We start from the raw sequence: 23756 nt of genomic DNA on the forward strand, positions 1-23756 counted from the left end.
AAAACGACTTTAAAAGTCTTATATAAGTGTTATAATGAAGACAACACATGATGTAAGTGTCTATATTAGCCTACTATCAAAATGACTTTAAAAGTCTCATATAAGTGTTATAATGAAAGCAACACATGATGTAAGTGTCTATATTAGCCTACTATCAAAATGACTTTAAAAGTCTCATATAAGTGTTATAATGAAAGCAACACATGATGTAAGTGTCTATATTAGCCTACTATCAAAATGACTTTAAAATCTTATATAAGTGTTATAATGAAGGCAACGCATGATGTGTCTATATTAGCCTACTATCAAAATGACTTTAAAAGTTTTATATACGTGTTATAATGAAGGCAACACATGATGTAAGTGTCTATATTAGCCTACTATCAAAATGACTTAAAAGTCTTATATAAGTGTTATAATGAAGGCAACACATGATGTAAGTGTCTATATTAGCCTACTATCAAAATGACTTTAAAAGTCTTATATAAGTGTTATAATGAAGGCAACACATGATGTAAGTGTCTATATTAGCTTACTATCAAAAGACTTTAAAAGTCTTATATAAGTGTTATAATGAAGGCAACACATGATGTAAGTGTCTATATTAGCCTACTATCAAAATGACTTTAAAAGTCTTATATAAGTGTTATAATGAAGGCAACACATGATGTAAGTGTCTATATTAGCCTACTATCAAAATGACTTAAAAGTCTTATATAAGTGTTATAATGAAGGCAACACATGATGTAAGTGTCTATATTAGCCTACTATCAAAATGACTTTAAAAGTCTTATATAAGTGTTATAATGAAGGCAACACATGATGTAAGTGTCTATATTAGCTTACTATCAAAATGACTTTAAAAGTCTTATATAAGTGTTATAATGAAGGCAACACATGATGTAAGTGTCTATATTAGCCTACTATCAAAATGACTTTAAAAGTCTTATATAAGTGTTATAATGAAGGCAACACATGATGTAAGTGTCTATATTAGCCTACTATCAAAATGACTTAAAAGTCTTATATAAGTGTTATAATGAAGGCAACACATGATGTAAGTGTCTATATTAGCCTACTATCAAAATGACTTTAAAAGTCTTATATAAGTGTTATAATGAAGACAACACATGATGTAAGTGTCTATATTAGCTAGATTAACCTACTTTTAGAGGCTGATGCAAATCTTTGGTGACAGAAATGTTGTATTTAAATGTTTATTCTTTTTGCAACATTGGTAAACATTAGTCAAATGGAGGCTTCTCACAGGATGAGATAAGTCCTGGGAATGACCGTCTTAGACTGGCCAGAAGTATAGATGTGTGTGTCCAAACATGTATTTAGAGACATACTGTAATAACTTGGAGTAAATAATGAAAAATAAAAACCAAATAAAATAAAAAAATACATTTTTTTACATTTGCATATTATGTATATAATAATCATGTTGTGAATACAAATATTTATATGTGTAGAAAGGCTGGTCTTAAAGAAGGAGGCATTTTTCTCAGCTCTCAAGAAGGTTGTAAATACAAGAAATTGTGTGTGTGTGTGTGTGTGTGTGTGTGTGTGTGTGTGTGTGTGTGTGTGTGTGTGTGTGTGTGTGTGTGTGTGTGTGTGTGTGTGTGTGTGTGTGTGTGTGTGTGTGTGTGTGTGTGTGTGTTTAGGGCTCAAAGCGCATTCTGAGGTCCCATGAGATCGTGTTGCCTCCCAGTGGATTTGTGGAGACAGATCTAGCTCTCACTTTTTCACTGCAGGTAAAAAGTCTATCTGATGATTTTTTGTGTGTGTTAGAGATGCGCGGATAGGCAATTATATCATCCGCAACCGCATTACAAAAGTCGTCATCCGCCCGCCATCCACCCGACCCAACATTTCATCAAAGCCACACCCACCTGTTGTTATTTATCTAATATAGAACATGCAAGGCACTAGTGGGGTTAGAAAGTGTAACTCCCTCCAAACAGCACAGACACAATGGCTTTCTTCAACTGATTTATTTGAAGGCTTCCTTTCCCTTCAAATTCACCGTGAAAACTGTCATAAATAAAGCACGTTACAAACGTAAAATAATAACATGCACAGCATGTGGATCAAACATTTTACCAAGTCAAATACCAACAAATGACAAACAAATACCTCGTTGGCCTGCATGCTTCTTTTAGGAGGAAATAGTGATCTTCTGGCTCTTGTAGGCCAAACACTTCAAGTCCTTGTCACACTTTTTGGTCTTTGTTACAATCAGTCTACACTCTGGGCAGGGTTCTTGAGGGTGCATGGGAGTTTGCCCAACCAGTCTACATGTGCTTTGTGGACTTGGAGAAGGCATTGGACCGTGTCCCTCGGGAAGTCCTGTGGGGAGTGCTCAGAGAGTATGGGGTATCGGACTGTCTAATTGTGGCGGTCCACTTCCTGTATGATCAGTGCCAGAGCTTGGTCCACATTGCCGGCAGTAAGTCGAACACATTTCCAGTGAGGGTTGGACTCCGCCAAGGCTGTCCTTTGTCACCCATTCTGTTCAGAACTTTTATGGACAGAATTTCTAGGCACAGTCAAGGCGTTGAGGGGTTCCGGTTTGGTGACCGCAGGATTAGGTCTCTGCTTTTTGCAGATGATGTGGTCCTGATGGCTTCATCTGACCGGGATCTTCAGCTCTCACTGGATCGGTTTGCAGCCGAGTGTGAAGCGGCCGGAATGAGAATCAGCACCTCCAAGTCCGAGTCCATGGTTCTCGCCCGGAAAAGGGTGGAGTGCCATCTCCGGGTTGGGGAGGAGACCCTGCCCCAAGTGGAGGAGTTCAAGTACCTAGGAGTCTTGTTCACGAGTGGGGGAAGAGTGGATCGTGAGATCGACAGGCGGATCGGTGCGGCGTCTTCAGTAATGCGGACGTTGTACCGGTCCGTTGTGGTGAAGAAGGAGCTGAGCCGGAAGGTAAAGCTCTCAATTTACCGGTCGATCTACGTTCCCATCCTCACCTATGGTCATGAGCTTTGGGTCATGACCGAAAGGATAAGATCACGGGTACAAGCGGCCCAAATGAGTTTGGGTCTCTCCCTTAGAGATAGGGTGAGAAGCTCTGTCATCCGGGAGGAACTCAAAGTAAAGCCGCTGCTCCTTCACATGGAGAGGAGCCAGATGAGGTGGTTCGGGCATCTGGTCAGGATGCCACCCGAACGCCTCCCTAGGGAGGTGTTTAGGGCACGTCCAACCGGTAAGAGGCCACGGGGAAGACCCAGGACACGTTGGGAAGACTATGTCTCCCGGCTGGCCTGGGAACGCCTCGGGATCCCCCGGGAAGAGCTAGACGAAGTGGCTGGGGAGAGGGAAGTCTGGGCTTCCCTGCTTAGGCTGCTGCCCCCGCGACCCGACCTCGGCTAAGCAGAAGATGATGGATGGATGGATACAATAAGTTGCTCTCTTTCTCCCTTCTCATGCATCAAAAAATGTGTACTCATACCCGGAAGTAGCTTCCTTACATCCGTCCACAGACCAAACGAGACACTTCAAAATAAAAGCATGCCCACAGACTGTTTCAAAGAGTGCTGCTCGTTTTCCGTAGGTGGGTAACAACATAGAACTATTTATAAATGGTTGATTTCTACAGGCTAGTAAGGTAAAGTGTTGTACCTGACAAGTTTATATAAGCTAGTAAGGTAAAGTGTTGTACCTGACAAGTTTATATAGGCTAGTAAGGTAAAGTGTTGCACCTGACAAGTTTATATAGGCTAGTAAGTGTTGGGATGTCGCATGGCTGCAGTTGTGTGACCTCAAGTATGCAAAAATCCAGGAGAGCAGAAAGCAGGTAAGATGATTTTAATTTCATCAAAGTAAAAGATATAAACAGAAAGCAGTCTTGCATGGAGATGTTCCCAACATAGGTTTTAACTTCGAGCACTGAGGAGTGCTCGAGTGAAACATAAATAGACCTATGTTGATTGACCGCAGCTGAGGACCGCTGCCAATCAACGGCGAGTGTGACAAAAACAGTGCTCAGCGGAGTAAACAGGAAGTATGACAAAATAAGAGCACTGAACAGGAAACAAAGTACAAAACACGAAAAACTATCAGAAAGTAAGTGACAGATCGTTACAGGACCTCCCCCTCAAGGAACAGATACCAGATGTTCCCTGGAAAAGAAAAATGGAAAAAAATGTCCACAAAGTAAGGGAGGATGGAAGGAGGATTTGGTGGAAGGTCGCCAAACCTCGTGTCCCCGCAGCCAGCGAGGGAAAGTCAGGTGTCGACGGCGCGTAGAGCGCCGCTGGAACTGGCGGGGCGGGCGGCCACGGAACAGCCACATCATTGGCCGAAAAAGAGACGAGTGCATCCCGCGAGGAGGACGCCCAGGGCACGGCCACATCCGCGGCTGACGTGGAGGCGGGCGCGCTGAAGCAGGCCCGGAGACAGCAGACAAAGCGGCGGGGGCTGCAGCCAAAACAGATACCTCTGCAGGAGGCGGCTGAGGAGCCGATGTTGGTGCCGGCGTGGAAACGGCAGACGTCATCAACGGCGTGGAAGCGGCAGACGTCATCGGCGGCGTGGAAGCGGCAGACGTCATCGGCGGCGTGGAAGCGGCAGACGTCATCGGCGGCGTGGAAGCGGCAGACGTCATCGGCGGCGTGAAAGCGGCAGACGTCATCGGCGGCGTGAAAGCGGCAGACGTCATCGGCGGCGTGAAAGCGGCAGACGTCATCGGCGGCGTGAAAGCGGCAGACGTCATCGGCGGCGTGAAAGCGGCAGACGTCATCGGCGGCGTGAAAGCGGCAGACGTCATCGGCGGCGTGAAAGCGGCAGACGTCATCGGCGGCGTGAAAGCGGCAGACGTCATCGGCGGCGTGAAAGCGGCAGACGTCATCGGCGGCGTGAAAGCGGCAGACGTCATCGGCGGCGTGAAAGCGGCAGACGTCATCGGCGGCGTGAAAACGGCAGACGTCATCGGCGGCGTGGAAGCGGCAGATGACGCCGGGCGAGGAGCAGCAAATGCTGGCCGAGGAATAGCGGATGCCGGCGGTGACGAAGCCCGGCGTGGTGCTGCTCTTGGCGGCGTTGGGGCTCGGCGTGGAGCCGGCGTTGGGGCTCGGCGTGGAGCCGGCGTTGGGGCTCGGCGTGGAGCCGGCGTTGGGGCTCGGCGTGGAGCCGGCGTTGGGGCTCGGCGTGGAGCCGGCGTTGGGGCTCGGCGAAAGCCCGCCAGGGACGTAGATGTCTCCGTGGAAGGAGACGCTGGCGGGGATGACAGCGGTGTGTGCCTGGCTGCACCGCAGTGTATAGTGGGCCCCCCTCCACTAGGTGGCTGCCAGACACCGTTCACACATGCGGGAAAACGTGCCTGCTCGTCGGAGTCCCCCGGTGCGAAAACCAGGGACGGGCGGGAGGGGACCAGGAGGAGGGACGAAGACACGTCCCGTGCCAAGTCCCAGCAGGAGGACAAAAGCGACCTCACTGTGGGCTCCACTGGAGCTCTCGGTGAACCAAAAAAGAGAGCGGGAGCTGGCAAAAAGAGCAGCCGGGGAGCAGCCGCTGGAAGCTGCGTAGGAGCAGGGAGAAGCAGCTCAGCAGACGACGGGAAGGATGGCGGCGGCGGACGTGCCGGTCGGAGAGCCGCAGTCGGCGACGGAGCCGCAGGAGCCGCGAGACGTGAAGGAGGAGGCGGGCGCGCCGGTCGGTGAGCCGTAGCCGGCAGCGTTGCCGAGAGGAAGGATGGCGGCGGAGGACGCGCCGGTCGGAGAGCCGTAGCCGGTAGCGTTGCCGCGGGAGCCGCGAGGCATGCAGGAAGTGGCGGACGTGCTGGTCGGAGAGCCGTAGCCAGCCGTTGAGCCGAGAGGAAAGATGGCGGCGGGGGACGCGCCGGTCGGAGAGCCGAAGCCGGTGGCGTTGCCGCGGGGAGAGGGTCCGCGTCTGTAGGCTGGGACCGCACAAACCTGGCCTTCAAGTCCTCCAGGAATTGTGCGGTCCAGAACGTCGGCTGAGGATTGCCGACAGGGATTCTCGCGAGGTCACAATTTTCTGGCTCGAAGTTACTGTTGGGATGTCGCATGGCTGCAGTTGTGTGACCTCAAGTATGCAAAAATCCAGGAGAGCAGAAAGCAGGTAAGATGATTTTAATTTCATCAAAGTAAAAGATATAAACAGAAAGCAGTCTTGCATGGAGATGTTCCCAACATAGGTTTTAACTTCGAGCACTGAGGAGTGCTCGAGTGAAACATAAATAGACCTGTTGATTGACCGCAGCTGAGGACCGCTGCCAATCAACGGCGAGTGTGACAAAAACAGTGCTCAGCGGAGTAAACAGGAAGTATGACAAAATAAGAGCACTGAACAGGAAACAAAGTACAAAACACGAAAAACTATCAGAAAGTAAGTGACAGATCGTTACAAGTAAGGTAAAGTGTTGTACCTGACAAGTTTATATAGGCTAGTAAGGTAAAGCGTTGTACCTGACAAGTTTATATAGGCTAGTAAGGTAAAGTGTTGTACCTGACAAGTTTATATAAGCTAGTAAGGTAAAGTGTTGTACCTGACACGTTTATATAGGCTAGTAAGGTAAAGTGTTGTACCTGACAAGTTTATATAGGCTAGTAAGGTAAAGTGTTGTACCTGACAAGTTTATATAGGCTAGTAAGGTAAAGTGTTGTACCTGACAAGTTTATACAGGCTAGTAAGGTAAAGTGTTGTACCTGACAAGTTTATATAAGCTAGTAAGGTAAAGTGTTGTACCTGACAAGTTTATATAGGCTAGTAAGTTAAAGTGTTGTACCTGACAAGTTTATATAGGCTAGTAAGGTAAAGTGTTGTACCTGACAAGTTTATATAAGCTAGTAAGGTAAAGTGTTGTACCTGACAAGTTTATATAGGTTAGTAAGGTAAAGTGTTGTACCTGACAAGTTTATATAGGCTAGTAAGGTAAAGTGTTGTACCTGACAAGTTTATATAGGCTAGTAAGGTAAAGTGTTGTACCTGACAAGTTTATATAGGCTAGTAAGGTAAAGTGTTGCACCTGACAAGTTTATATAAGCTAGTAAGGTAAAGTGTTGTACCTGACAAGTTTATATAGGCTAGTAAGGTAAAGTGTTGTACCTGACAAGTTTATACAGGCTAGTAAGGTAAAGTGTTGTACCTGACAAGTTTGGGCTGCCTTACTTCTGCAGCCTTCATCAGAGGTGTCACGTGATGTTATCGTGACCTCGTCTGTGACGTCTTATATGGATTGTTTTGATTGATACTTTTATTAGTAGATTGCACAGTACAGTACATATTCCGTACAATTGACCACTAAATGGTAACACCCCAATAAGTTTTTCAACTTGTTTAAGTCGGGGTCCACCTTCATCAATTCATGGTAAAAAAGTGAGTTCCCTGACTGGGAATCGAACCTGGGCCGCGGCGGTGAGCGCGTTGAATCCTAACCACTAGACTGTACCATCAAGAGTTGTCAGGAACAACACTTTAACTTACATGGCTATATAAATCAACCATTTATAAATACACGTCAGTAGGCTGAATGAAGCTCTTCAACATAACATTGAACTATGTGTACAGGTGCTGTTCATATTATTAGAATATCATGAAAAAGTTGATTTATTTCAGTAATTATATTCCGAACGTGAAACTTACATATTATATCAATTCATTACACACATAGTGATATATTTGAAATGTTTATTTCTTTAAATTTTGATGATTAGTACTGACAATTACTGAAAATCCCAAATTCAGTATCTCAGAAAATTAGAATATTAGTTACGACTAGTACCAAAAAATATTTTTTAGAAATGTGGGCCAACTGAAAAGTATGAACATGGAAAGTTTCAGCATGTACGGCAATCAATACTTAGTTGCAGCTCCTTTTGCCTGAATTGCTGCAGCAATACATGGAGTCCAGCAGTCTGTTGCACCCTCAGGTGTTATGAGAGCCCAGCTTGCTTTAATTAAATTGGTCGGCGGCAGGCAGCATAAAACTTCCTGGTAGACTGCTGCATTGACCCTAGACCTCAGGAAACCCAGTGGACCAACACCAGCAGATGACATGGCACCCCAGACCATTACCCATTGTGGAAATTTGACACTGGACTTCAGGCAACGTGGATTCTGTGCCTCTCCTGTCTTTCCTCCAGACTCTGGGACCTTGATTTCCAAAGGAGATGCAAAATTTAATTTGAAAACATAACTTTGGACCACTCAGCAGCAGTCCAGTCCTTTTTGTCTTGAGTCCAGGCGAGACGCTTTTGACGTCTCTTATTCAAGAGTGGCTTTACACAAGGAATGCGACAGCTGAAGCCCATATCTTGCATAGGTCGTTGCGTGGTGGTTCTTGAAGCACTGACTCCAGCTGCAGTCCACTCTTTGTGGATCTCCCCCACATTTTTGTTTGACAATCCTCTCCAGGGCGCAGTTATCCCTCTTGCTTGTACACTTTTTTCTAGCACATCTTTGTCTTTCCTTGGCCTCTCTATTAATGTGCTTGGACACAGAGCTCTGGGAACATCCAACCTCTTTGGCAATGACCTTTTGTGTCTTGCCCTCCTTCTTGAAAGTATCAATGGTCATCTTTTGGACAGTTGTCAAGTCAGCAGTCTTCCCCATGATTGTGTGTCGTACAGAATCAAAACCAGAGACCATTTAAAGGCTTTTCCAGGTGTTTTGAGTTAGTTAGCTAATTAGAGTGTGGCACCAGGTGTCTTCAATATCTGACCTTTTCACCATATTCTAATTTTCTGAGATGTTGAATTGAGGGTTTTCATTGGTTGTCAGCTATAATCATCTCCTTTTTGGCAAAAAACACTTGAAATGTATCAGTCTGTTTGGAATGAATGTATACATTCTACAAGTTTGACTTTCTAAATGGAATTATTGAAATAAATCAACTTTTTCATGATATTCTAATAATATGACAGGAACCTGTATATATTTCAGAATTGGTTCAACCGCTAACCGCCCGCATCTATTTAAAACCTATTTTTTTGTCATGTCACCCGCCCGACCCACGGTTTATCCGCGGACTCCGTGGTTGTGACCGCAAACCGCGCATCTCTAGTGTGTGTGCATGTGTGTGTGTGTGTGTGTGTGTGTGTGACAGCCGAAAATGAAAGGTGTTTTTCCTTGCGGCCAGTACCCACACTACCTGAAGCGGGAAGGCAACAAGCTGGAGATCCTCCTGCAGAGACGCAAGCGCTACAAGAACAGAACCATCCTGGGCTACAAGACGCTGGCGGCGGGCTCCATCGACATGGCGGAGGTACGACGCCCGCTTTTGCGTCGCCGTCCTTTTGTTGACGCGCTTGTCGCTCCTCAGGTGATGCAGCATCCCACAGAAGGAGGACAGTTTCTTTCTCTGTGTGGCAACCAGAAGGACACGCTGGGCAAGGTGGCGGAGATCTGGATCTTCTCGCTGTCCAGTCAGCCCGTCGACCACGAAGACGCCGCACAGGGAGGACAGAAGACCAAATGTTCTGGTAATTGCGTCGACGGTCTCCATGGTAACAAGTTAAGATGGCTGACGAGCGTCTTGCACTCCAGACAACTACTCGGAGGAGGAGTACGAGAGCTTCTCTTCGGATCCGGAGGCCAGCGACGACGCCGTGCAAGCTCAGGTCGGACGTCCCAGTTGGAGTTTGTCTTTGTCCCAAACGTCACGCTTTTTATTTGTCCTCAGGACCTGGAGGACGACGACTACGACGCACGCAAGCCAAAGAAGCTGAGGAGGTCCATCGTCAGGACCACGTCCATCACCAGAGTGAGACGCTCAGGCTTTTGTCTTCCTGTATGCAGGGGTGTGTTGCGTTTGGACCAGATGTTCTCAAAGGGAATTTAAGTTACTGGTCAATCCCAAGTTCTTTTAATGACACATAACCTGAGTTTAAATGATTACCCAGAACACAATAGGTACTTTGCAATTTATTCCAAAGCTTTGGAGAGACCAACCTAAAAACAACACATTCAAATCGCGTCGCCAAGTTGATCTGAAAACATTACGGAAGCGCTGTCTTCTTCAATATGTCTCTCGCCCCCACCCTCCAGAACAAATACACATGTCTATTCTTCTCTTCAGCTGGCGACAGGATAAGATAAGGAAAATGAGTATCTCTTCTCCTAACATTCCTAAAGCCAAGGTTAACTTGCAGTGTACAATGGACATGAGAAAAAAAAATAGGAATCAATCAATCAATCAATGTTTACTTATATAGCCCTAAATCACTAGTGTCTCAAAGGGCTGCACAAACCACTACGACATCCTCGGTAGGCCCACATAAGGGCAAGGAAAACTCACACCCAGTGGGACATCGGTGACAATGATGACTATGAGAACCTTGGAGAGGAGGAAAGCAATGGATGTCGAGCGGGTCTAACATGATACTGTGAAAGTTCAATCCATAATGGATCCAACACAGTCGCGAGAGTCCAGTCCAAAGCGGATCCAACACAGCAGCGAGAGTCCCGTTCACAGCGGAGCCAGCAGGAAACCATCCCAAGCGGAGGCGGATCAGCAGCGCAGAGATGTCCCCAGCCTATACACAGGCGAGCAGTAGAGTACAAATGGAAAACACTAGTTATTTGAAATATGACTATAGAAAGAAATAACTCTTAAATATGGATATATGTAGATATCTATCTCCGTCAGGTGCCACACTCATTTCAGATGGGGGGCCGCATGGAGACAAATCTACTCCCAAGTCGGCCGGACACCATAACTTAAAGATAAAGACAACTTCAGATTGTTGTCTTTGTTTTAAAATAGAACAAGCACATTCTGAAAATGTACAAAACATAATGATGTGTTTTGACTAAAGGGGACTAAGGGGAGGTGACGGCAACTGACATCAGAGGGTGTTTTAATGTTCAATAATTTATTATACATATGGACAATATATATATAATAAGAATAATAAACAATATTAACAAATGAACTAAGGAAATGAAGTGTGACAAAACTCGAGTTTTTATGGTGTAAGACTGTGTAGAATTTAACTGAAGTGGGTGTTACCAAAGTGTTGAACGAGATACGAGGAAGTCCAGGGGGCAGGCAGATGATCAGGGGCGAGAGAGAGGCGTCAAGAGTCCAGGGGCGAGCGAGGAGTCGAGGAACGAGGGAGACAGTCAGAGGACAGAAGGAGATACGGGGAAAAGTGAGACGCACAACTCACTTACCAGGTGACGGAGGGTACTGCGGGGACACGGGAGAAGACAAGTGGACAAGTCAAGCCACGGAGAGAAAAAACAAGAATAGAGCATAAAGTAGTCGCTTAGGGTAGCTACACCATGAAAACTAAGTTCCCACGCTGATCCTTGGGTCCACTGATCTTTTATCCAGTTCGCCCTCATCAATTCCAGGTGTGCAGATGTGCGATTGAGTGCAGGCTTGTCGCTCCGTGGGCGTGCTGCGCTCAGCGAGCAGTCAGATGAGGAACTGTGGCACTCAGATGCAGGAGGGAAAAGTAGACTGCGCGTGCGCTGTAACACATAAAGGGACAAGCGGTAGTAAATGGATGGATGGATGGATGTTGCATCTTTATTTGTCCTTATTTATACTTTCTAAATAAAAGTGGTAATGTTCATCAGTCAACTCAATAATGTTCAAAATGTCAAAATAAAAAAGTAATATCAAATTACAGGATGTTATTTATGTAGTTTGCTCATTTTCCTGGACTAGTGCACTAACATCATGTGGTTTATTTATTTTTTCAAACATGTAGCGTCATCTACGAAGATGCAAAGAATTGCTTTTGCGACATCTAGTGGACACATTTAGAACAGCAGTTTCTTTCATTCAAACATTTCGGCTCATTTTCATACTTGGCAAAGTCATCGGATAAAACCCGTTCAAGCCCGCACTTCCTCCGTTTGACACCCGTGCTGTAGTCTGTAGAAATAGCGCTGGTGAAATGGCAGCTAATGTATTTGATGTCCTTTTTTCTTTAATGTTTACCTCCTTGTTTTCATGTGTTTGAACTTATTTTTTGTACATTTTTCAAAGTGCACTGCACACACATCATTTCCCCTCTGAGGGATGAATAGCGTCTGTCCTATCTTATTAAAGCTAACTGAGCTAACGCTAAAGATAGGGACAAAGCAGACAAAAAGCTGAAAATGAAGCAAAAGCTAAAAAGTACTGTGTTTTTACAACTTTAAGGCGCCCTTGAAATCCTCGCATTTTCTCAAAAAAATGGACAGTTCACTTAAACCTGCAGCGCCTTATGTAAATATTACATCTGGGTGTGCTTATTTTGGTGTTGATACAAGGTGTAATGATAAGTGGTATGTGTGGACTGCAGGTTGACGCCTGTTCAGTAAATGACACTAACAGGTACCAGTAAGCAAGCAAGACCAAAACGGTGATGTTTTATTGAGAATATAGAACATTACACATTACAGCCAGGTACATAAGACAGAAAGTGGCTTGAAGATGACGTGCAGAACATCATCTATGCAATGTTTTGGGGCAAAGAAGCACCCTCACATGTTATGTAGACCACAAGGAAGTCTTTTAAATGTCGAAAAAATAATTCTAATACGACCCCTTTAATCCTTTTGTATGAAAATAGACGCCTTCATTGACAGTGCGTCTTAAAATCCGATGTGGTCTGAAAAATACGCTACGCCCTCCACTCAAGCTAATGAAGATGCAAAATCAATCAATCAATCAATGTTTACTTATATAGCCCTAAATCACTAGTGTCTCAAAGGGCTGCACAAACCACTACGACATCCTCGGTAGGCCCACATAAGGGCAAGTAAAACTCACACCCAGTGGGACGTCGGTGACAATGATGACTATGAGAACCTTGGAGAGGAGGAAAGCAATGGATGTCGAGCGGGTCTAACATGATACTGTGAAAGTTCAATCCATAATGGATCCAACACAGTCGCGAGAGTCCAGTCCAAAGAGGATCCAAGACACAGCAGCGAGAGTCCCGTTCACAGCGGAGCCAGCAGGAAACCATCCCAAGCATAGGCGGATCAGCAGCGCAGAGATGTCCCCAGCCGATACACAGGCGAGCAGTACATGGCCACCGGATCGGACCGGACCCCCTCCACAAGGGAGAGTGGGACATAGGAGAAAAAGAAAAGAAGCGGCAGATCAACTGGTCTAAAAAGGGAGCCTATTTAAAGGCTAGAGTATACAAATGAGTTTTAAGGTGAGACTTAAATGCTTCTACTGAGGTGGCATCGCGAACTGTTACCGGGAGGGCATTCCAGAGTACTGGAGCCCGAACGGAAAATGCTCTATAGCCCGCAGACTTTTTTTGGGCTTTGGGAATCACTAATAAGCCGGAGTCCTTTGAAAGTAAACACAAGTTTGAAACTAAGGCTGAAAATAAGTGACCGGGCGCTAAAGATGAAGGTTAACGTGAACCGACTCAGTGGATTAGTGGTTAGAGTGTCCGCCTTGACATCGGTAGCTCGTGAGTTTAAATCCCTATAAAAATGGGAGCCATTACCTCCCTGCTTGGCACTCAACATTAAGGCTTGGATTTGGGGGTTAAATCACCATAAATGATTCCTGGGCGTGACCACCGCTGCTGCTCACCGCTCCCCTCACCTCCCATTTTGAGATCAAGGGTGATGGGTCAAAAGCAGGGAATAATTTCACCACAACTAGTATGTGTGTGTGACAATCATTGCTACTTTAACTTTACTTTTTAACACGAAACTGACGCAAAAGGTAATGCTTAGGCTAAGTCGGGGGTCGGCAACCCGCGGCTCTTTAGCGCCGCCCTAGTGGCTCTCTGGAGCTTTTTTAAAAATGTATGAAAAATGGAAAAAGATGAGGGGAAAAAATATAAAAAAATATATTTTTTGTTTTAATATAGTTTCTGTAGGAGGACAAACATGACACAAACCTCCCTAATTGGGGTGGTATAGCTCGGTTGGTAGAGTGGCCGTGCCAGCAACTTGAGGGTTGCAGGTTCGATTCCCGCTTCCGCCATCCTCGTCACTGCCGTTGTGTCCTTGGGCAAGACACTTGACCCACCTGCTCCCAGTGCCACCCACACCGCTTTAAATGTAACTTAGATATTGGGTTTCACTATGTAAAGCGCTTTGAGTCACTAGAGAAAAGCGCTATATAAATATAATTCACTTCACTTCAATTGTTAGAAAGTACACTGTTTATATTAAACATGCGAGTACTGAGTGAGCGCTGTTTTGTCCTACTAATTTTGGCGGTCCTTGAACTCACCCTAGTTTGTTTACATGCATTTCTAAGACGTGATTTATTCCACTTCTTTTTCTGTCTCATTTTGTCCACCAACATTATAAAGTTGTGCATGAATGCACAAAGGTGAGTTTTGTTGATGTTATTGACTTGTGTGGAGTGCTAATCAGACATATTTGGTCACTGCAAGCTAATCGATGCTAACATGCTATTTAGGCTAGCTGTATGTACATATTGCATCATTATGCCTCATTTGTAGCTAGATTATATTTGTCATTAAAACAATGCGGACACTTGGTTTGGAAAAAACAATAAAAGAAAGCCTTTAATGCGCCATCTTGCTCCTCTGTTGATTTTTCATGAGATGAATCAGTAAAATGTTTGGTGTTTTCTTTCAAACAGAAGCTGACTTGATTGTTTGCTCTTTCAGCAGCAGAACTTCAAGCAGAGGGTGGTCGCTCTTCTCAAGAGGTTCCGAGTTTCTGACGAGGTGAGCCACACCGAACATTCATCCATCCATTTCCTACCGCTTGTCCCTTATGGGGTCACGGGGGGGTGCTGGAGCCTATCCTAGCTGCACATGGGTGGAAGGCGGGGAGACGCCGATCATGTCACCCACCGATCACAACTTAAACACCTGCCATTTGTGGAGACATGAAGAAGGAACAGTATCTTCCATATGAGGAGGTGTGAAGAAGTGATGACATATAACATTGCATCTCATAGACGATGTCTCATTTGTGGCGACATCTATCAAAATGAGGGCGGTCCCAAAGAGGAGGGACTTTTCACGTTGACTGTGTGTCGCTTTTAAAAGTGCCCCCCCTCTGGTCAACATATGAAATAACAAGTGTGTTGAAGAAATGTGCACCCTTTGGCCTAAATTAATTAAAAAAAAAAAATACACACGTATATAGAAGCATACTGTAATAACGAAGTAAATAATGAGGATTAAAAACCAATTACAAACAACAACAAAAATCACTAAAAGCAGTCTTTTTCTCACAATGTGTCAACTTTTTTCTGATAAAATTGGGAAGAATTTCTCATATTCTTTCTGTTTCTGTAATATTGCAATATTTTATCATAAAATTATTACCTTTTTGTGTAAAATTATTACTTTTTAATGCAAAATGGTTACATTTGTCGTATAAAATTCTGACTTTTCTCACAATGTTGCCAATTGTTTTGTTGTTCTTGTAAAATACTGACATTATTTGAGTAAAATTATGACTTTTGTCACAATTTTGCCGAATAAAAATTCTGACTATTATATTGCCAATATTTTTAAACATTTCTTATAAAATTGTGACTTTTGTCGAGTAAAATGCCCACTCTTTTCATAAAATTGCCAAAATGTTAAGCGTTTTTTTTGTAAAATTGCGACCATTATTGACTAAAGTTCCAGCTTTTTTCACGATATTGCCAGTTGTTTTGTTATTCTTGCAAAATAGTGCCATTTTTGTAGTAAAATTATAACTTTTGTCATCATTTTGCCAAATAAAAATTCTAATTATTATTACAATATTGCCAATATTTTAAAATGTTCTTATAAAATTGTGACCTATGTCGAATAAAATTCCCACTCTTCATAAAGTTGCCAAAATTGTAAGTGTTTTTTTGTAAAATTGTGACTCATTGAGTAAAGTTCCAGCTTTTTTCACGATATTGCCAGTTGTTATGTTGTTCTTGTAAAGTTTTGACTAGCGTCGAGTAAAACGATGACTTTTATTATAATTCTGCCAAAATTCAAAGTTTTTCTTGTGAAATTCTAACTCGTTTTTCACAACAAGCTATTTTATATTTAAATAGTATGTACATATTATTCATTGTAAGTACAAAACTTTATATTTCTAGAAAGGGTGGTCCTAAAGGGAGGCATTTGTCTCAGGTCTCAAGAAAGTAACTAATACAAGAATGTGTGTGTGTGTGTGTGTGTGTGTGTGTGTGTGTGTGTGTGTGTGTGTGTGTGTGTGTGTGTGTGTGTGTGTGTGTGTGTGTGTGTGTGTGTGTGTGTGTGCACGTGTGAAGGTTCTGGACTCTGAGCAGGATCTGGCTGAGGCTCCTCCCGAGGTGGAGGAAGAGGATCTGGACAGTGTGGAGTTTGAGAACCCCAGCGAGAGCGAAGCAGAACTGGACGACGACGACAGCGTCCTGAGCACACCGAAACCCAAACTCAAGTCAGTTCCTGAACATGAAATCAACACACACAAAGATCTCCTCAAGAACTAAGTGTACTTGTCTAAAAAAATGTCAACAGCAAAATGTCGTGCAACTTCATTTTGCACACTGTGGCATTTTAAGTTTTTTTGGGGGTGGGAGGGTGTCAGGTTCAAACACTGATGACATCTATTAAACAGACAAGAAGCAAGGAATCATGCATAGACAGAGTTCAATTTGGCTCAAATGAGGAGAGACGTATTGGGCTGTACTTTTAGTTACAGATCCAACCTACACTCTAAGGTACAGTCCCACGTGCTCCTCTATTTATTTGGGAGGTCCCTGGTTACATCACTGAGGCTGCTGCTGAAGGAAGGGGGCTAACTTCAGCAGCCCCAGTTAGACACAATATATGACTATTCAGAAAATGCAAATGTGCTGACACTCGTGATATTGCACTGTCTCTGCTTTGTCTACGTCACGGTACTTGATGTTCTGGACACAAACACTGATAAGAGACGAAAGCAATCCAAGATTGCAGATTGTCCCTTTGCACGGATAGAAAAGTACAACTTCAGCACAATTGATAATAACTATAGCAATGGCCTTTAAGCATAAGTGATAACTTACACATAATTCTTCTAAAAGGGGGACATAGACATAGAATATACCTCAATGATATCATACTGTGGCCTTGTAACTGTGATGATATCATACAGTGAGATTGTGATACTGTTAAATAAGAACATTATATTTGCTAATAGTGTTTCTGTGCCAGAAAATAGTCTGCACTGTCATGTCAAAATTGAATCCGGAAATGATGATTTACGCGTTCATTTTGTCTCGTATCGACTATTTCAATTCTCTTTTCACTTTTTTTAACAAGCTAAAGAGACTTCAGACTGTGCAAAATGCAGCTGCCAGACTTTAGGCCGCTGCACCTAGACCAGTCCAGATCACCCACCTTTCATCCAGTCTTCATCACCTTCCAGTTCAATTCTGCATTGAGTTGAAGATTTTAGTCCTGACATTTCAATGTGCTGCGATGAGGTGGCGACTTGTCCAGGGTGTACTCCGCCTTCCGCCTGATTGTAGCTGAGATAGGCGCCAGCGGCCCCTGCGACACCAAAAAGGGAATAAGCGGTAGAAAATGGATGGGCATTTCAATGTGCATTGGATGGTGGGGCCCCTCACTAAATCACTGACTTCCTGTGCCCCTACACTCCAGTTGCATGGTGGGGCCCCTCACTACATCACTGACTTGTTTTGCCCCTACTCTCCAGTTGCATGGTGGGGCCCCTCACTACATCACTGACTTGTTTTCCCCTACTCTCCAGTTGCATGGTGGGGCCCCTCACTACATCACTGACCTCCTATGTCCCTACTTTCCAGTTGCATGGTGGGGCCCCTCACTACATCACTGACTTGTTTTGCCCCTACTCTCCAGTTGCATGGTGGGGCCCCTCACTACATCACTGACCTCCTATGTCCCTACTTTCCAGTTGCATGGTGGGGCCCCTCACTACATCACTGACTTGTTTTGCCCCTACTCTCCAGTTGCATGGTGGGGCCCCTCATTACACCACTGACCTCCTATGTCCCTACTTTCCAGTTGCATGGTGGGGCCCCTCACTACATCACTGACTTGTTTTTCCCCTACTCTCCAGTTGCATGGTGGGGCCCCTCACTACATCACTGACCTCCTATGTCCCTACTTTCCAGTTGCATGGTGGGGCCCCTCACTACATCACTGACTTGTTTTGCCCCTACTCTCCAGTTGCATGGTGGGGCCCCTCATTACATCACTGACTTGTTTTGCCCCTACTCTCCAGTTGCATGGTGGGGCCCCTCAGTAAATCACTGACTTGTTTTTCCCCTACTCTCCAGTTGCATGGTGGGGCCCCTCACTACATCACTGACTTGTTTTCCCCTACTCTCCAGTTGCATGGTGGGGCCCCTCACTACATCACTGACTTGTTTTGCCCCTACTCTCCAGTTGCATGGTGGGGCCCCTCAGTACATCACTGACTTGTTTTGCCCCTACTCTCCAGTTGCATGGTGGGGCCCCTCACTACATCACTGACTTGTTTTGCCCCTACTCTCCAGTTGCATGGTGGGGCCCCTCATTACATCACTGACTTGTTTTTCCCCTACTCTCCAGTTGCATGGTGGGGCCCCTCACTACATCACTGACTTGTTTTGCCCCTACTCTCCAGTTGCATTGTGGGGCCCCTCAGTACATCACTGACTTGTTTTGCCCCTACTCTCCAGTTGCATTGTGGGGCCCCTCACTACATCACTGACTTGTTTTTCCCCTACTCTCCAGTTGCATGGTGGGGCCCCTCACTACATCACTGACTTGTTTTCCCCTACTCTCCAGTTGCATGGTGGGGCCCCTCACTACATCACTGACTTGTTTTGCCCCTACTCTCCAGTTGCATGGTGGGGCCCCTCACTACATCACCAACTTGTTTTGCCCCTACTCTCCAGTTGCATGGTGGGGCCCCTCACTACATCACTGACTTGTTTTTCCCCTACTCTCCAGTTGCATGGTGGGGCCCCTCACTACATCACTGACTTGTTTTGCCCCTACTCTCCAGTTGCATGGTGGGGCCCCTTAGTACATCTCTGACTTGTTTTGCCCCTACTCTCCAGTTGCATGGTGGGGCCCCTCACTACATCACTGACCTCCTATGTCCCTACACTCCAGTTGCATGGTGGGGCCCCTCAGTACATCTCTGACTTGTTTTGCCCCTACTCTCCAGTTGCATGGTTGGGCCCCTCAGTACATCACTGACTTCCTATGTCCCTACTCTCCAGTTGCATGGTGGGGCCCCTCACTACATCACTGACCTCCTATGTCCCTACTCTCCAGTTGCATGGTGGGGCCACTCAGTACATCTCTGACTTGTTTTGCCCCTACTCTCCAGTTGCATGGTGGGGCCCCTCATTACACCACTGACCTCCTATGTCCCTACACTCCAGTTGCATGGTGGGGCCCCTCAGTACATCTCTGACTTGTTTTGCCCCTACTCTCCAGTTGCATGGTGGGGCCCCTCACTACACCACTGACCTCCTATGTCCCTACACTCCAGTTGCATGGTGGGGCCCCTCACTATATCACTGACCTCCTATGTCCCTACACTCCAGTTGCATGGTGGGGCCCCTCACTACATCACTGACTTGTTTTGCCCCTACTCTCCAGTTGCATGGTGGGGCCCCTCAGTACATCACTGACTTGTTTTTCTCCTACTCTCCAGTTGCATGGTGGGGCCCCTCAGTACATCACTGACTTGTTTTTCCCCTACTCTCCAGTTGCATGGTGGGGCCCCTCAGTACATCACTGACTTGTTTTGCCCCTACTCTCCAGTTGCATGGTGGGGCCCCTCACTACATCACTGACTTGTTTTGCCCCTACTCTCCAGTTGCATGGTGGGGCCCCTCAGTACATCACTGACTTGTTTTGCCCCTACTCTCCAGTTGCATGGTGGGGCCCCTCACTACATCACTGACTTGTTTTGCCCCTACTCTCCAGTTGCATGGTGGGGCCCCTCACTACATCACTGACCTCCTATGTCCCTACACTCCAGTTGCATGGTGGGGCCCCTCAGTACATCTCTGACTTGTTTTGCCCCTACTCTCCAGTTGCATGGTTGGGCCCCTCAGTACATCACTGACTTCCTATGTCCCTACTCTCCAGTTGCATGGTGGGGCCCCTCACTACATCACTGACCTCCTATGTCCCTACTCTCCAGTTGCATGGTGGGGCCACTCAGTACATCTCTGACTTGTTTTGCCCCTACTCTCCAGTTGCATGGTGGGGCCCCTCATTACACCACTGACCTCCTATGTCCCTACACTCCAGTTGCATGGTGGGGCCCCTCAGTACATCTCTGACTTGTTTTGCCCCTACTCTCCAGTTGCATGGTGGGGCCCCTCACTACACCACTGACCTCCTATGTCCCTACACTCCAGTTGCATGGTGGGGCCCCTCACTATATCACTGACCTCCTATGTCCCTACACTCCAGTTGCATGGTGGGGCCCCTCACTACATCACTGACTTGTTTTGCCCCTACTCTCCAGTTGCATGGTGGGGCCCCTCAGTACATCACTGACTTGTTTTTCTCCTACTCTCCAGTTGCATGGTGGGGCCCCTCAGTACATCACTGACTTGTTTTTCCCCTACTCTCCAGTTGCATGGTGGGGCCCCTCAGTACATCACTGACTTGTTTTGCCCCTACTCTCCAGTTGCATGGTGGGGCCCCTCACTACATCACTGACTTGTTTTGCCCCTACTCTCCAGTTGCATGGTGGGGCCCCTCAGTACATCACTGACTTGTTTTGCCCCTACTCTCCAGTTGCATGGTGGGGCCCCTCAGTACATCACTGACTTGTTTTGCCCCTACTCTCCAATTGCATTGTGGGGCCCCTCAGTACATCACTGACTTGTTTTGCCCCTACTCTCCAATTGCACGGTTGGGGCCCCTCAGTAAATCTCTGACTTGTTTTTCCCCTACTCTTCAGGGTCTTCAGGCCAGGGTCTTCTAAAGATCCCAAAAAGTTGTTTTAAAAGCCGTGGAGACCTGGTATTCCAGACTATAGTCCCCAGACTCTGGAACAACTCGCTGCAGTCCCTCAGTGATCTTGACTGTTGACACTTTGAAGAAACATCTGAAAACTTCTCTTTTTAGTAAAGCTTTTAGTTAATATATCTTTTAACTATCATTTTAATCCACTTTGCATCCTTTTTCTACCGTAATGTTGCCCCTGTTCTTTTCATTGAATTGTTGTTTTACTTCTTGTTGTTTTACTTCTTGTTGTTTTACTTCACCTATGTTTTGTACAGCGCTTTGTCATTTTGAAAATGGCTTCATGAATAAAATGTACTTTCTTACTAACTTGCATTGCAGGCCATATTTCGAGGGTTTGTCGCTGTCGAGCTCGCAGACGGAGATCGGGAGCGTCCACAGCAGCCAGCTGGAGTCGGCCAGTGTGGTGAGACGTCCTGTTGGACCCTGCTGGACATTTCAAGTCCCTCATACCTTTCTCTTGTGTCTGCCTGCAGATCCACAACGACGCCAGCAAACTCGGCCATGAGGACGACAATGTGTCTGAGCGTGTCTCATATGTGAGTCATGAGGACGACAATGTGTCTGAGCGTGTCTCATATGTGAGTCATGAGGACGACAATGTGTCTGACCGTGTCTCATATGTGAGTCATGAGGACGACAATGTGTCTGAGCGTGTCTCATATGTGAGTCATGAGGACGACAATGTGTCTGAGCGTGTCTCATATGTGAGTCATGAGGACGACAATGTGTCTGAGCGTGTCTCATATGTGAGTCATGAGGACGACAATGTGTCTGAGCGTGTCTCATATGTGAGTCATGAGGACGACAATGTGTCTGAGCGTGTCTCATATGTGAGTCATGAGGACGACAATGTGTCTGAGCGTGTCTCATATGTGAGTCATGAGGACGACAATGTGTCTGACCGTGTCTCATATGTGAGTCATGAGGACGACAATGTGTCTGAGCGTGTCTCATATGTGAGTCATGAGGACGACAATGTGTCTGACCGTGTCTCATATGTGAGTCATGAGGACGACAATGTGTCTGACCGTGTCTCATATGTGAGTCATGAGGACGACAATGTGTCTGACCGTGTCTCATATGTGAGTCATGAGGACGACAATGTGTCTGAGCGTGTCTCATATGTGAGTCATGAGGACGACAATGTGTCTGACCGTGTCTCATATGTGAGTCATGAGGACGACAATGTGTCTGAGCGTGTCTCATATGTGAGTCATGAGGACGACAATGTGTCTGAGCGTGTCTCATATGTGAGTCATGAGGACGACAATGTGTCTGAGCGTGTCTCATATGTGAGTCATGAGGACGACAATGTGTCTGAGCGTGTCTCATATGTGAGTCATGAGGACGACAATGTGTCTGACCGTGTCTCATATGTGAGTCATGAGGACGACAATGTGTCTGAGCGTGTCTCATATGTGAGTCATGAGGATGACAATGTGTCTGACCGTGTCTCATATGTGAGTCATGAGGACGACAATGTGTCTGACCGTGTCTCATATGTGAGTCATGAGGACGACAATGTGTCTGACCGTGTCTCATATGTGAGTCATGAGGACGACAATGTGTCTGACCGTGTCTCATATGTGAGTCATGAGGACGACAATGTGTCTGACCGTGTCTCATATGTGAGTCATGAGGACGACAATGTGTCTGAGCGTGTCTCATATGTGAGTCATGAGGACGACAATGTGTCTGAGCGTGTCTCATATGTGAGTCATGAGGACGACAATGTGTCTGAGCGTGTCTCATATGTGAGTCATGAGGACGACAATGTGTCTGACCGTGTCTCATATGTGAGTCATGAGGACGACAATGTGTCTGACCGTGTCTCATATGTGAGTCATGAGGACGACAATGTGTCTGACCGTGTCTCATATGTGAGTCATGAGGATGACAATGTGTCTGACCGTGTCTCATATGTGAGTCATGAGGACGACAATGTGTCTGAGCATGTCTCATATGTGAGTCATGAGGACGACAATGTGTATGACCGTGTCTCATATGTGAGTCATGACATTCTCTCACGTCTGAGCTTGGTAGAGCGGCTGTGCCAGCAACTTGAGGGATCCTGGTTCGATCCGCAGCTTCTGCCATGCTAGTCAATCAATCAGTAAAAGTCGATTTGTGTAGCCGTCAATCACCAGCGTCAAGGAGCTTTGAGTACCTGGAAGGTGGAAAAGCATGATACAAACACAGCTCATTCACCCTCAAGTCTCACACACCAGTCACTAGAAGCTCTCATGTGATCATGTCTCCCACGCATGTCTCTCATCGTCTATGCAAGTTTCTCATCATGTCTCACAAGTCATGAGGATATCTGATCATGTCTCATAGGTGGGTCATGACAATTTTCTTGTACAAACCCCATTTCCATAGGAGTTGGGAATTTGTGTTCGATGTAAATATAAACAGAATACAATGATTTGCAAATCCTTTTCAAGCCATATTCAGTTGAATATGCTACAAAGACAACATATTTCATGTTCAAACTCATAAACTTTATTTTTTATTGCAAATAATCATTTACTTTAGAATTTGATGCCAGCAACACGTGACAAAGAAGTTGGGAAAGGTGGCAATAAATACTGATAAAGTTGAGGAATGCTCATCAAACACTTATTTGGAACATCCCACAGGTGTGCAGGCTAATTGGGAACAGGTGGGTGCCATGATTGGCTATAAAAACAGCTTCCCAAAAAATGCTCAGTCTTTCACAAGAAAGGATGGGGCGAGGTACACCCCTTTGTCCACAACTGTGTGAGCAAATAGTCAAACAGTTTAAGAACAACCTTTCTCAAAGTGACATTGCAAGAAATTTAGGGATTTCAACATCTACGCTCCATAATATCA

At 45.7% G+C, this 23756-nt stretch overlaps 1 protein-coding gene across 3 annotated transcripts in view; it reads left to right on the plus strand.

Moving 5' to 3' along the window:
• pacs2 (phosphofurin acidic cluster sorting protein 2) overlaps positions 1-23756 on the plus strand; it is an 80033-nt gene that overhangs the window by 24007 nt on the left and 32270 nt on the right. For 2 of the 3 annotated variants that reach the window (XM_061893883.1, XM_061893884.1), the window contains exons 3-11: positions 1668-1757; positions 9107-9232; positions 9290-9449; positions 9514-9587; positions 9650-9730; positions 14580-14639; positions 16181-16329; positions 21222-21306; positions 21377-21439. In XM_061893883.1, coding sequence (XP_061749867.1) covers positions 1668-1757; positions 9107-9232; positions 9290-9449; positions 9514-9587; positions 9650-9730; positions 14580-14639; positions 16181-16329; positions 21222-21306; positions 21377-21439 — 888 coding nt within the window. The remainder of the gene's footprint in view (positions 1-1667; positions 1758-9106; positions 9233-9289; positions 9450-9513; positions 9588-9649; positions 9731-14579; positions 14640-16180; positions 16330-21221; positions 21307-21376; positions 21440-23756) is intronic. The other variant, XM_061893885.1, reaches the window with a different exon arrangement.

Source organism: Nerophis ophidion, linkage group LG03, assembly GCF_033978795.1.
Source record: "Nerophis ophidion isolate RoL-2023_Sa linkage group LG03, RoL_Noph_v1.0, whole genome shotgun sequence".
In the NCBI taxonomy this organism is placed as follows: Eukaryota; Metazoa; Chordata; class Actinopteri; order Syngnathiformes; family Syngnathidae; genus Nerophis; species Nerophis ophidion.